This window comes from Pipistrellus hanaki (genome assembly GCF_964339955.1).
Source record: "Pipistrellus hanaki genome assembly, chromosome: 14".
Lineage (NCBI taxonomy): Eukaryota > Metazoa > Chordata > Mammalia > Chiroptera > Vespertilionidae > Pipistrellus > Pipistrellus hanaki.
Genome location: NC_140516.1, coordinates 4,936,611 through 4,951,632, shown reverse-complemented (window position 1 = coordinate 4,951,632; position 15,022 = coordinate 4,936,611). Strand labels below are relative to the sequence as shown.

Below are 15,022 nucleotides of genomic sequence, written 5' to 3'. Positions count from 1 at the left end.
GGACATGAATGGGAGAGATCAATGGCAACAGTCATAGAAGGGAATTTTAATACCCCACTGTTATCAATAGATAGATCTTCCAAACAAAAATTAACAAGGCAACAGAGACCTTAAATGACACAATGGGTCAGATGAATTCAACTGATATTTACAGAACATTTCATCCCAATCAGCAGAATATACATTCTTTTTAGCTCTACAATGCAACATTCTCTAGGATAGAACACATGCTAGGACACAAAACAGGTATTAATAAATACAAGAATACTGAAATCATATCAAACATCTTCTCTAACCACGTTATAATAAAAAAACTGAAAAACACTCTAACACAGGGAAACTAAATAAATGAATGAGACCAAATTGGGGGATAAGGACACATATATAATACCTTAATCAATAAAGAAAAAAATGGGGGGGGGGGGGGAATGAGACCAAGCAGTAGACTGGTGGATTGCTTAGAGCTTCAAGCAGGCTGCTAAAAGCCAAGAGACTGCCTGGCAGCGGTTAACACCTAACGGGAAGTCCAGAATTGACAGATAAAGGAGTAGGGTCCTAAACCAGTTCCCATGGGGCACTTAAACTCGGCCAAAGGGAATGACACTTCATTTATTTACTTTTTATTTTTCTTCCTCTCTTCTCTTTTTCCTCCTGTTTTTCTTCTCCCTTTTCCTTTTTAATTTTTCTCTTTCCTTTATTCCCCCCCCCCTTTTTAATGTATTTTGCTTATCTATCTGCTTTGCTGATTTATTATTCTAGTCTCTTGTTTTGTTCATATATCTAATTTCCTCTTCCATGCTCCTATTCAATTTCCCTTTTTTTTTAACCATTCAATGTTTTTATTTTTTTCAATCTTCTCTCTCTCTTCTCCTAATGTCTTAACTTGTTTCACTTCCTAAATTTAGAGCTATCTGCTCTCTCTGTTCTCCTTTGCTAGCTTTTTTTCTTCTTTCCTGTCTTCTTATTTATTTTCTCCCTCCTTTATTCTAAACTGTGGTCCTTCCCCTATTCCACTAACTCTTTATTATCTTTATTTTAATCTACAGATTCTGACCGCACCCCTCCTTTTTTTTCTGTTTTTTTTTTGTTTGTGCTTTTAGTTTTGTTTGTTTGTTGTGTTGTGTTTTCTTCCCATATTCTTTTTTTTCTTTTTTTTTTTCTATCATTCTTGCTCTCTTTTCTCTTTCCAAATTCTCACCTCTCTGATGGTCATTTTAGTTGGGGCCATAGAGGTCTTACGTAAATTCATGCTCTGCTCCTCCTCTGTTGTGTCCTATCTTGTTAAATTTGTGCTATTCAGTCAGCACCTTCACAATGGTAGGCATGGCATGGTAAGGAGCGAATCACATAATCAGACACCCTGAGAGGAGACTCAATCAATGAATGGGACTAATATTCAAGACCCAACTACATTAGGAGAACACAAATCTTTCAAGCAGGGGGCCTCCCTATAACACCTAGCACAGTAGACATTGAGAGACTGCACACTGGGTTTCACAAAACATCTACTACATAAGACCAACACAAAAAATCTGGGTGGCAGAGAAGTTTGATCTAATTACTAATACACAGAAACAAATACAAAGGAACATCAAAAATAGGAAGACAAAAAAACAACCCCCAAATGAAAGGAAAGGAGGAATCACCAGAAAATGAACTAAATGAAATGAAGGCAAGTAACCTGTCTGATAAAGAATTCAGAGTAATGATTATAAGAATGCTCAAGCTTCTGAATGAGAATTACATGCAACTAAATGGGATCTGTAAAACCTGAAGGAGAAATACAACACATGAGTAAGTATCAAGAGGAAACAAAGTATGACATGGTTGCAATAAAGAACACAATGGAAGGTTTCAACGGTAGACTAGAAGAAGCTGAGGACCCAATCAGAGTTAGAAGACAGAAAAAATACCCAAACAGAGCATCAACTGGAAAAAAATACAAAAAGCAGAAGGAGAGTTTAAGAGAGCTTAGAAACAACATAAAACAAACAATATCTGCATATTAGGGGTTCCAGGAGAGGAAGCAGAGCAAGGAATAGGAAAACTGTTTGAAGAAATGACAGAAAACTTCCCTGACTTTGGGAAGAAAATGATCATACAAGTCCAGGAAGCACTGATGAACCCAAAAAGAACAACACAAAAACACATCATAATTAAGTTGGCAAAGGTAAAAGACAAAAAAAATTTTAAAAAGCTGCTAGAGAGGGATAAAAAGTCATCTACAAGGGATCTCCCATTGTACTAGTAAAGGATTTCTCAACAGAAACATACTGTGCCAAAGGGATGGCATGAAGTATACGAAGTGATGCAAAGAAAGGGACCGAATCTAAGAATACTCAATCCTGTAAGGCTACCTTCAAAATTAAAGGTGAAATCAGGAGCTTCATAGACAAAAAACAAACAAACAAACAAACAAAAAACACACACAAACAAACAAAGGCAGTTTATTATCACCAAACTAGTAATGCAAGAAATGCTAAAGGATCTGCTGTGAAAAAGAAGAAATAAAGACAGGAAGGAACTCAGGCATAAAGAAAAGAAATGGCAACAAAAAGTACCTATCAGCCGAGACCGGTTTGGCTCAATGGATAGAGCGTTGGCTTGGGGACTGAAAGGTCCCGGGTTCGATTCCGGTCAAGGGCATGTACCTTGGTTGCGGGCATATCCCCAGTAGGGGTTGTGCAAGAGGCAGCTGATCGATGACTCTCTCTCATCGATGTTTCTAACTCTCTATCTCTCTCCCTTCCTCTTTGTACAAAATCAATAAAATATATATATTTTTTAAAAAGTACCTATCAATAATAGCCTTAAACATAAATGGAGTAAATGATCCAATCAAAAGACACAGGCTAGCTGAATGGATAAGAAAACATGACCCATATATATGCTGTCTATAAGAGATACACCTCAGAACAAAGGACTCACACAGGCTGAAAGTGAAGGGGTGAAAAAATAATTTCAAGCAAATAGAAATAAAAAAAATAAGTGGGGGTAACAATATTTATCTCTGACAAAACAGACCTCAAAGTAGTGAAGGCCTTAATAAGAGATAAGGAAGGCCACTTCATAATACAAAAGGGATTGATACAACAAGAGCCTATAATTCTGGTAAACATACATGCACTAAATACAGAAGCATCCAAATATATATAAAAAACTTCTGGAGGATATCAAGGAATAGATCAACAGCAATACAATCATTGTAGGGGACTTTAATACCCCACTGCTATTACTAAATAAATCTAGGGGGAAAAAACCAATAAGGAAACAGCAATCCTAAATGACACTAGATCAGATGGAACTAACTGAAATCTTCAGAACACTGCACCCCAAAGCTATGAAATATACATTCCTCTCAAGTGCACCTGGGACATTTTCAAAAATAGACCACATGTTAGAACACAATCTAAGTCTCTAAAATTCAAGAAGATTGAAATCTTATCAAACATCTTCTCAGAAAACAATGGCATAAAATTAGAAGTCAGCTACGATAAAAACGCTCAAAGCCAATTAAATACATGGAGGATAAATAGCATGCTATTAATGAATGGGTTACCAAAGAGATCAAAGAAGAAATTTTAAAATCCTGGAAACAAATGAAAATGAACTCAAAACAATCCAAAAATCTATAGAATACAGTCCTGAGAGAGCAGTTCACAGCACTACAGGCCCACTGCAAGGGGGGGGGTGGGGGGGGGGGGAGAAAAAGAAAGAAAGAAAGAAAGAAAGAAAGAAAGAAAGAAAGAAAGAAAGAAAGAAAGAAAGAAAGAGAGAGAGAGAGAGAGAGAGAGGGGGGGGGGAGGGAGGGAGGGAGGGAAAGAAAAAGTGGTAATAAGTTATCTAACAATAATTGTAATTCTTAAAAAACTAGAAAGAGAACAACAAGAAAAGCCCAGAGTAAGTAGAAGGAAGGAAATGATAAAGATCAGAGTGGAAATAAAGGCATAGAGAAAAAAAAAAAAAAAAAAGTCAATAAAACCAGGAGTTGGTTCTTTGAAAGGATAAACAAGATGGATGAACCTCTAGCCAGGCTCACCAAGAAGCAAAGAGAGAGGACCCAAACAAACAAAATCAGAAATGAAAGAAGTGAAAAAACAACCATTCCCACTGAAATACAAAGTATTATGAAAAAATACTATGAACAACTCTATTTCAACAAAATGGACAATCTAGATAAAATGGGCATATTCTTAGAAAAATACAAGCTCCCAAAACTCAATCAGGAAGAATAAAAAAACCTGAATAGGTCAATAACTACAGAAGAAATTGAAGCAGTGATCAAATCTTCCGGCAAACAAAAGCCCTGGTTGGGACGGCTTTACAGGGGAATTGTACCAAGCATTCAAAGAAGAACTAAAACCTATCCTCCTCGGACTATTCCAAAAAATTCAAGAAGAAGAAATACTTCCAAACTCTTTCTAAAACACCAACATTACCCTAATCCTAAAATCAGATAAAGACACCACAAAAAAGAGAGTTATGGGGCCAATATAGTTGATGATAATAGATGCTAAAATCCTCAACAAAATTCTAGCAAATTGGATCCAGCAGTACATCAGAAAGATCATACACCATGACCAAGTGGGATTTATTCCGGGGATGTAAGAATGGTACAATATCCGCAAATCAATAATAGTGATACATCACATAAACAAACTGAGAGACAAAAATCACATAATCATATCAATCGATGAAGAAAAAGCATTTAACAAAATCCAACATCCTTTCTTGATAAAAACTCTCAGCAAAGTGGGAATAGAGAAATCATACATCAAAATAATAAAAGCCTTAAATGACAAACCTACAGCCAACATCATACTCAATGGGCAAAAAATAAACTCATTTCCCTTAAGAACGGTAACAAGACAAGGATGCCCACTCTCACCACTCCTGTTCAATATAATACTGGAAGTGCTAGCCATTGCGATCAGACAAGAAGAAGAAATAAAAGGCATCCAAATTGGAAAGGAAGAAGTAAAACTGTCCTCATTTGCATATGACATAATACTATTGTATATATAGAAAACCCCAAAGACTCCATCAAAAAACTACTAGATCTAACAAATGAATTCAGCAATGTAGCAGGACACAAAATTAACACCCAGAAATCTACGCCCTTTTTATACACCAAAAATGAACTCATAGAAAGCAAAACTAAAAAAAGAATCCCATTTACCATTGCACCAGAAATTTTAAGATACCTAGGAATAAACTTAACTAAGGAGGTAAAAGACCTGTACTTGGAAAACTATGGGATATTGAAAAAGAGACAGAGGAAGACATAAACAAATCATGATCATGGATTGGTAGAATCAATATCATTAAAATGTCCATACTACCCAAAGCAATCTACAGATTCAATGCAATCCCCATTAAAATGCCAATGAAATATTTAAAAGATCTAGAACAAACTCTCCAAAAATTCATCTGGATTAATAAAGACCCCAAATAACCACAACAATCCTGAGAAAGAAGAACAAAATTGAAAGGACCACAATACCAGATATCAAGATGTATTACGAGCCACTGTTCTCAAAACTGCCTGGAAAAAATCCTACAAGATTCCATAGGCATCAAAATAGCAGACATATGTCATAGTAATATCTTTACTGACACAGCTCCTAGGGCAATGGAGACTAAGGAGAAAATAAACAAATGGGACTACATCAAAATAAAAAGCTTCTGCACAGCAAAAGAAACCATCAACAAAATAACAAGAAATCCCACTGCAAAGGAGAATATATTTGCCAATGTTATCTCTGATAAAGGTTTAATCTCCAAAATTAACACAGAACTCATACAACTTTACAAAAGGAAGATAAACAATCCAATAAAAAAAAAAAATGGGCAAAGGACCTACATAGACACTTTTTTTTTTTTAAATATATATTTTATTGATTTTTTACAGAGAGGAGGAGAGAGGGATAGAGAGCTAGAAACGTCGATGAGAGAGAAACATCGACCAGCTGCCTCTTGCACACCCCCTACCGGGAATGTGCCCGCAACCAATGTACATGCCCTTGACCGGAATCGAACCCGGGACCTTTCAGTCCGCAGACCGACGCTCTACCACTGAGCCAAACTGGTTTCGGCTACATAGACACTTTTTAAAAGAGGACATACAGAAGGCCAAGAGACATATGAAAACACGCTCAAAGTCACTGATCATCCAAGAGATGCAAATCAAAACAACAATGAGGTACCATCTCACACCTGTCAGAATGGCTATCATCAACAAATAACAAGTCCCGATGAGGATGTGGAGAAAAAGGAACCCTCATGTACTTATGGTGGAAATGCAAACCGGTGCAGCCACTGTGAAAAACAGTATGGAGTTTCCTCAAAAAGTTAAAAATGGAACTTCAATTTGACCCTGTCATCCCACTTCTAGGAATGTATCCCAAGAAACTAGAAACACCAATCAGAAATAATATATGCATCCTTATGTTCATAGCGGCACAATTCACCATAGCTAAGATTTGGAAACAGCCTAAGTGCCCATCAGCAAATGAGTGGATTAAAAACTGTGGTAGATCTAATGCAATCCCCGGGGGATTGGCATTTTAATGGGGATTGCATTAAATCCCACTGCAAAGGAGAATGTAAACCAATGGAATATTACGCCACTATAAAAATAAAAAAGAAACTTTGACCATTTGCAACATCATGGATGGAACTGGAGAGCATTATGCTAAGCAAAATAATAAATATCACATGATCTCACTCATATGTGGGATAAAATGATCAACATAATTTGATTAACAAAAACAGATCCAGAGACAAACGGCAGGGGAGGTGGGGGCGGGGGTTAGAGAGCAACCAAAGGACTTGTATGCATGCATATTAGCATAACCAATGGACACAGACATTGGAGTGGTGGGGGCTTGCGCACGGTGGGAATGGCTGGGAGGAGGGGCAGTCAATCAGGGGAAAAGGAGACATATGTAAAACTGTAGACAATCAAAAATTTTTTTGAACAAAGAAAAAACACTATCTGGTGAGAAATAACAACAACAACAACAACAAAGACAATTTCTAAGCACTACCTGGGCTTTTTAGTATATCACCAGAGAAAACCTTGATCTTTAGAGTTTACCATTGTAGATCATATTTAATGAAAACAACAAAAATAAGGAAACTAAAATTACCTGCTCTTCCCTCTCCTTCTCTTTGGTCTTACTTCTGCAGACTTTAGAGCAGGCGGCATCCTGAGAAGGAATGGCAGAGATTGGGTGCAGTGGCATGCTCATTCCAGCCTCCTGTCTGGTCGTCTTCTTCACAGAAGAGAGTCTCCAGTGGCAGAGGCATTTTGGGCCATGGACTTAAAGCTGGGAGAGAGAAGACAGGTATAACCGTGTGAAAACCCTGCAATGAAACCTTGCCATCTGCAACAACATGGGCGAACCTAGAGGATATTGTGATGAGTGAAATAAGTCTGACAGAGAAAGACGAATGCCATATGATTTCACTCCTATGTGAAATATAAAATAAATAAATAAATAAATAAATAAATAAATAAACAAACAGTCAGAATAGAAACACACTCATAGATTCAGAGAACATTTGACAGTTGCCAGGGAGGATGGGAGAAAAAGGTGAAGCAATTAAGAAATACAAATTGGTAGTTACAGAATAATCACGGGGATATAAAGAACAGCATAGGGAATATAGCCAATAATATTATAGTAACTGTGTATGGCATAAGATGGACATTCAATTTATCGAGGTGACCACTTTGTAAGTTATGTAATGTCTAATCACTGGGTTGTACACCAAAAAGTAATATAACATTTTATGTCAACTACAATGGAAAAATAAAAATCATTTAAAGTAAAAAAAGTGAGAAGACAACCATAGGACAGAATAATTATTTTTGCAAACCATATAACTAATAAGGGACTTGTATCTCAAATATATAAAGGACTGTTACAACTCAATAATAAAATGATAACCCAATGAAAAATGATTGCTCAACATTGTTAGCCAACAGGAGAATGTAAACCAAAACCATGAGATACCACTTTAATTATGGATAATTACTAAGACTGAGAAGCACTGGCAAGAATGTGGAGAAATTGAAACCCTCATTCACCACTGGTGGGAATGTATGTAGCTGCTTTTGGTAAAGTCTGGCCATTCCTTAAAATGTTAAATATAGTGTTACCATGTGACCCAGGAATTTCATTCTTGGGTATATACACACCCAAAGAAATGTAAGTAATACCCACATAAAAACGTATACACGGATGTTCATAGCCAGAAACAGAAATAACTGAAATGTCCATAAACAGATGAAAGGATAAATAAAACTGTTATGTACACAATAGAATATTACTCAGTAATAAAAAGAAATAAAACATGAATAAATGCTACAACATGGTTTAAACCGGCAGTCGGACATCCCCTGAGGGGTCCCAGGTTGGAGAGGGTGCAGGCTGGGCTGAAGGGACCCACCCCCATGCACAAATTTCATGCACCAGACCTCTAGTATCCTAATAAAGCTGTTTAAAAGAAAAATATGGAAATCATATAGGTTAATATGGATAAAACCCTATTTCTCCTTTGTGCTATCCCTAATGTGAGTTATCTAGATAAAATGGACGAATTGTTAAGCTATCACTCTTCTAGTTTTGAGAAAGGCAACAGGAAGAGTGCATAATCAGCAGTCAGAAACCCAAGTACTGACTCTATTAAATACTAACTGTGATGTGGGGCAAACTGATACATTTCATCTCCGTCTGTAAAACAGAAAGGAATCATCTCTGCTCAGCTTCCAGCGTTACTGTGGCGCTCCAATAAGACTGGTCACATGCACAAATGGACGGGTTTCAGCACCAGCACACTGCCCAGGCTGCCTTTTCAGGCATCTGCACGATTCCTCTCCTGGCCTCACAAAAGCCCATTTGTTTGTTTGCTTTCCCCTGTCTTCCCACAGCTCAGACTGACACAAGATTTAAACAATTGGGACCTCAAATCCTTTCTGACAGCTATTAAGAAGCTCGGCAGCATGACTGAGCGGGAAAGCAGAGTTGACAATGTGTCCCTGTAAGGGGAGAGGTAGAAAGCTCTAGTCCATATGACAGCCAGCGCAGCCTAACAATCAAGCTCTTCCCTGTGTTTCCAGATGGTCAAATGAACAAAGGGCTCAGCCCAGCCCTACACGATGCTGTGACAAAGATGCCAGTCGCAGCCTCCCTGGGGCACGGTCACCCCAGGCCTGCATGCCTCCCTGCAGCCTTGCTCTTAGGGTGCCAGGCTCCAGCAGTGCCCTGCTCCTCCCTATGTGAGGTCTTGGATCTCAGGATCATGACTGGCACTCAGAATAAATGAGTTTAAGTCAAGCTTGTCTCTATTAGAAGCATGCCGCATATAAAAAAGAAGCCTGTGCCTAGCAACTAGCAGACAGCAAGAAAGAGAAAGCAGGAGTGCGGAGACCAACTGTAATACACAGCACTGAATGACCGAGGCCACACCAGAGCAGTGAGTGGTGGATGGACAGAGACCATCTGAAAAGGAGGACTGACATAACCCAGTCAGGGACTAAGCCACACCCAGGTTCTAGCGGTACTTTTACAAGCCCGGGGTACCAGGGGAGCAGGGTATCAGGAGGTCACCGTGGCACAGTGAGCTTGGCATGCCTGTGGGAAACTCAAAACATGTGCACGGTGTGCAGTGAGCACAGCATACTGAGACCTGGACACCCAGGAACAGATCCGACTCACAAGGAAAACCTGCAGACCAGTCGTGTGTGTCATAGATGCTATTCACAAACGATGAACCCATTGTCCACACAGAATTTAACACCTTTTAGAAAACAGCAATGGAGGGTCCCTAATTTTTAAAAAGCACCTCTCTCTCAAAATTTAACATTACACTCACAGAGCAAAACTCTTAGAGGCGTTTTAATTAAACCTAAAATCAAAATAACCACATTACCACTGCTATTATTTAATATATAAATTTTTTTCTGCTGTGAAAAGTTAATGATAAAAAAAAAACTTTGTAGTATAAGGGAAGAGTTCAAAGGAATTTTCCAAGATCTAATGGAATCAGATTAAAACAAACATTTGTAAAAAATCAGTAACTATGTCAGTGTAGGAACAGAGCATACACTGGGAAGCAGGAGAAAGAAACCCCATTTAACATGAAGTGCCCGTCAGCTGCAGAGCCCGCCCGTGGCAAATGCTGCGCCACCCAGGCCCTGCTTCCTCCTTCTCCTCTGTGAAGCACCATTCCCCTCCTTTTCTTGCTGGACTTGCCTGACATTTTCCTAAAGCTTGCTTGCCCCAAATGGCAATTCTTTGCTCTCCCTGAATAAAACCATTCTGCTGGTGAAATAACTGGCTGCTTTATTTTTAAGGCTGACAAAACACATTAATGTCACCAACATTCCTGTACACCAACAATACAAAAAACATAAGGTAATTAGAGATAAATAATTTTAAAGCTTAAGAACGTTTAATGAAAAATGTTTTAGTGACTTTAGAATATATTTGAATACTCTAATAAGTTGTGTTCTCTCCAAATTAAAGCATATATTTAATGTAATTCTAATCAAAGCCTAAGCAAGATTTTTACTTGATGAAATGATTCTAAAATTATGCATAATAATGAGATGATTAAATAAAAATTCTAGGGAAGAACCAATAGGGAAATGAGAAATATTTAAACATTAAAACATTAATCATTACTAAACAGCAAGGTATAGTTTGTTATAAGACAGAAAAGACAGTCCAGAAACTGGCTACATTATACAAGAAGAATATAATAGCCAACAGAAGAAAAAGCTCAGAATTATAGGAAAGGAACAAAATACTGAACAAATGGTATTGGGATCACTGGTTAACGATTTGGAAGGAAAAAGGACATACTTCATTCATCAAAATAAATTCTGATGGATATAAAAGTTTAATGTAAAAAATAAAATACAATTGCTAATGAATATATTAAGGAACTAAAAAGAAATTTTCTTTTTAAGCTTAGAATTTGAAGGGGAGAGGGTCACAAAAGAAAAAGGATTATATAGCACAGCCATGGTGGCTCAGTGGTTAAGCATTGACCTATAAACCAAGAGGTCATGGCTTGATCCTGGTCAGGGTTAATACCCGGATTGTTGGCTTGATTCCCACTGGAGTGCAGGAGGCAGCCGAACCATGATTCTCTCTCATTGGTGTTTCTCTCTCTCTTTCTCCCTTCCTCTCTGAAATCAATAAAAATATTTTTTAAAAAGGGTTATAGATATGATTCTGTAATTAAAAGCAAAAATAAATGACAAGCAAAAAAAAAAAAGACTGGAAAATATTTGTACAATAGAGGACACAAAGTTATATAAGAAGTTAAGATAAATAGCTTTAAAAAACACATTAAAATCCCAACAAATAAATGGTCAGGGCTTAGAAACAGCCATTTCACAAATGAGTAGCATGGATCCTCACTTAATATTTAATAATCAAGGAAAGGCAACAGTTCAGGAAACCATTTTTTCCTTATCAAAATTTTACAAAAATAAAGCAAAGCCTGTCATTGACCAATCTGGACTGAGTCTGTGTTCTCATGACCCTTGTATGATAGAATCACATGCTCAGAATGCCCACCAGGGAAACTTATAAGCCAGAGAGCTCAGAAACTATGGGAGAGCTTACCTTTGGGAAGCTTACCCTGAGAAAATATATAAAAAATCTACAAGCCCCCACATTTTTAATATAACATTATTTCCAACAAAGAAAAACAGAAATACCCTTAATTTCCCCAAACTGGGTAAAAGTTGAGTGAATTGTGGTGCTAGTACAATCAAAGGGATATCAAGTACGCATTAGAAGCCAGAGAAATATGGGCATGATAAAAAGCAGGTGATAAAATTTTACATGTATTATAAATATTGGAAGGGAATTCATAAAAAGCAAATAGGTTAAATAATATGCCCATATATTTTCACTTCTATATCTAAACCTTTGGTAATGATATATTACTTTTATAGTTTATATATATTTTTAAAGAGCTAAAATTAAAAACTTGTCATTCCACACTGGTTGGTAATGGTCAGAATTTTATTATCTATTCTAAACTAATAAAAGGGTAATATGCTAATTAGACCAGATAGACTGGACATCTTCCGGACAAAGCCATAGTGGTGGAGGCTGAGGCAGAGGCAGTTAGGGGCAATCAGGTCAGTAAGCAGAGGCAGTTAGGGGCCATCAGGCCAGCAGGGGAGAGAAGTTAGGGGTGATCAGGCCAGCGGGGGAGCAGTTAGGAACATCAGGCAGGCAGGCAGGCAGAGGGGGTTATGGGCGATCAGGCAGGCAGGAGAGTGGTTAGGGGAGATCAGGTTAGGCAGGCAGGTGAGCAGTTAGGAGCCAGCAGTCCTAGATTGCAAGAGGGATGCCTGACTGCGGGATCGGGGCTAAACCAGCAGACGGACATCCCCTGGGGCAAGGGTCTTCAAACTACGGCCCGCGGGCCACATGCGGCCTGCAGAGGAGTCTGATCCTGCCTGCCAGGTTTTTTGGGCAGTGAGCGCAGCCGAGGTGTTACAGTAGGAATTAGTAGTTCATATAGTCCGGCCCTCCAGCTCTCTGAGGGACCGTGATCTGGCCCACACTTTAAAAAGTTTGAGGACCCCTGCCCTGGGGGGTCCTGGATTGGAGGGTGCAGGCCAGGCTGAGGAACCCCCGCACCATGCATGAATTTTGTACACCGGGCCTCTAGTAAATAAGTCATAACAGGGCTCATTTTCTGTGAGAAGTACTATTTGAAAGCTTCACATGATTCACACCCAATTTTCCTACAGGACTAAAGTAGTGGGGTGCATTCACAAGATGTAGATTTTATAACTATCATAGTGTTTGCTTTATTCTCCTTCTTAATATTTTCAATATTTCTTCTAATGAGTTTGTACAGAACTCTCCCTCAAAAGGTAGCATAGAAAATCACAGGACTAGCTTGCCTTTTTCATGATGTTTTATTAAATATGACTTTCATTCCAAAGTTACTTATTTTGGAGTCTGTATTATTTGATATTTTACACTGAGTTAGACTTCATTAATATTTTCATCTCATACTATTTCCAGTTTGCATATGACCCACAATTGTTAACACACTGGAATGGCCTTTACACACCGGCAGGCAGACATGAAGGCTCAGAACGTGAACTGCTAGCAAGTAGAACGCAGCACTATAACATGGCAGACAGGGGGAGGCTGGTACTTGTCCGCTGTCAAAGAATCAGCATCTGCCAGCACTTAGAAGGCTATCTGTTCCTTACACTGCCTTCTTTTTCATTACATGTCCCTGTTACTACGGCAGAAACATTTCTGTGGCAGGAACCACCATCTTTCACAGAACACAGAATAACACAAGCTATCAGTAAATTTTTTTTTTCTTTTAATCAAGGTTATAAAAGAAACCTCTTGTTCCACAATACTGAAAGTCTTCTTTCCACCAGAGAAGAATGGATTGTTCTTTCTGAACAACAGATTTCCTTGTGTGAAGGAAACCCACGTGTCCAGGATCTGACCACAAGATTGGGCACTTTCACCTGTTAAATAATATTTACTGTAAAAGTTTATCAATTTCCCGCTGCCAATCTCACCGGCCCCATCGCTTTTGTAAAGAATGTAAATCATATGACACAAATGAAGAAGTGACCCCAGGTCTGAGAATGTACTTGGCTCTCTGCCCCCCTCCTCAACCACCTATGAAGAGGTTTCCCTCCATAGCCTTCCTCCCCATAGCCTTCCTCCTACCCCTATTTTCAACCTCCTAACACATCAACTAAGTAATAGAATCAGTTTTCCACAATAAAGGCATACAATAAGCAGTTTTTGTCACTGGATGCTATTTAAAAATTATAAAAGTCCACACTGATACGGAATTATAAAGTGTTTTGTGTGTTTTCATCTTCAAAACAAATAAAAACTCCCTGGCCGGGTAGCTCAGATGGTTAGAGCATTGTCCCTCTCTGCCAAGGTTCAATCTCCAGCCAGGTACATACAAGCAGCAACCAAACCAATAAATGCATAAATACGTGGAACAACAAATTCATGTTTCTCTCTGTCTTTCTCAAATCAATAAATAAAAAAGTAAAAGCATTTTTAAAGTTATTTTAAAGTTCCTATTCCCTTTTCCTATATAACCCAACTTTCTGAGTTACCTACAAATGTCTCACTTTCTCGTCTTCTACAACTGGATTTAATGCAATCTAACCTCTGCTGCCCATTTCACAGAAACTGTTCTTGGCACTTATTATGTGTTGATTAAACTTAGAAGAGCTCCAAAATAAAAGGAACCAAAATAATACATACAAAAAATAAAACTGGGGAAAATAAAGATAATTTTCTTAAAGTGTTTTTAGTCCCTTTAAATAAGGCAATCAATATCTGCTTAGAGGTAGGCATGATATGGCACCCATAAAAACAAAATATGATAATATAAAAAGGAAAAAAACTAAAGCCACTATTAAAAATTATAGACAAAACTAAAAATTCAATAGGTGGGCCAGAAAATTCAATCACAGAATTTTCCAAAAAGGTAGTACAAAAATATACAACAGAAAATAAGATCGAGAAGACCAGGATTTGTGGATATAAGAAAATCTGCAGATCAGTTTAAATATTTTAGCATCTGACCCAAAAGGAGTTTCAAAAAAAAAAAAGGAGCAGACAACACAGAGGGAAGGAAATACTCAGATAAATAATCCAAGTAAGTCCCAGGAACTGAAAGATGCAAGCCCCCACAATGAAAGGTCCAGTAAGCACCTTGCACAATGAATTAAAATAAAAAACTCACACAACAACTCAATAGCAAAGAAACAAACAATCCTTTTAAAAGATGAGCAAAAGATCTGAACAGGCATTTTTCCAAAGAAGGCAGACAAGTAACCAAGAGGGACACATAAAGGTGTTCAAAATCACTAATCACTAATAATAGGGAATTGCAAATCAAAACCACAATGAGGTATTATTTCACACCTGCCAGAATAGCTATTATCAAAAAGATCAAACAAACAAACAGAAAGTGTTGG

General features: G+C 38.0%; 1 protein-coding gene across 8 annotated transcripts in view; it reads right to left on the bottom strand.

Moving 5' to 3' along the window:
- The window catches only part of MARCHF8 (membrane associated ring-CH-type finger 8), an 85,759-nt gene that overhangs the window by 31,920 nt on the left and 38,817 nt on the right, over window positions 1-15,022 (bottom strand). For all 8 annotated transcript variants that reach the window (XM_084904739.1, XM_084904741.1, XM_084904742.1 and 5 more), the window contains exon 2: window positions 7,152-7,331. In XM_084904739.1, coding sequence (XP_084760865.1) covers window positions 7,152-7,253 — 102 coding nt within the window. In that variant the 5' untranslated portion in view covers window positions 7,254-7,331. The remainder of the gene's footprint in view (window positions 1-7,151; window positions 7,332-15,022) is intronic.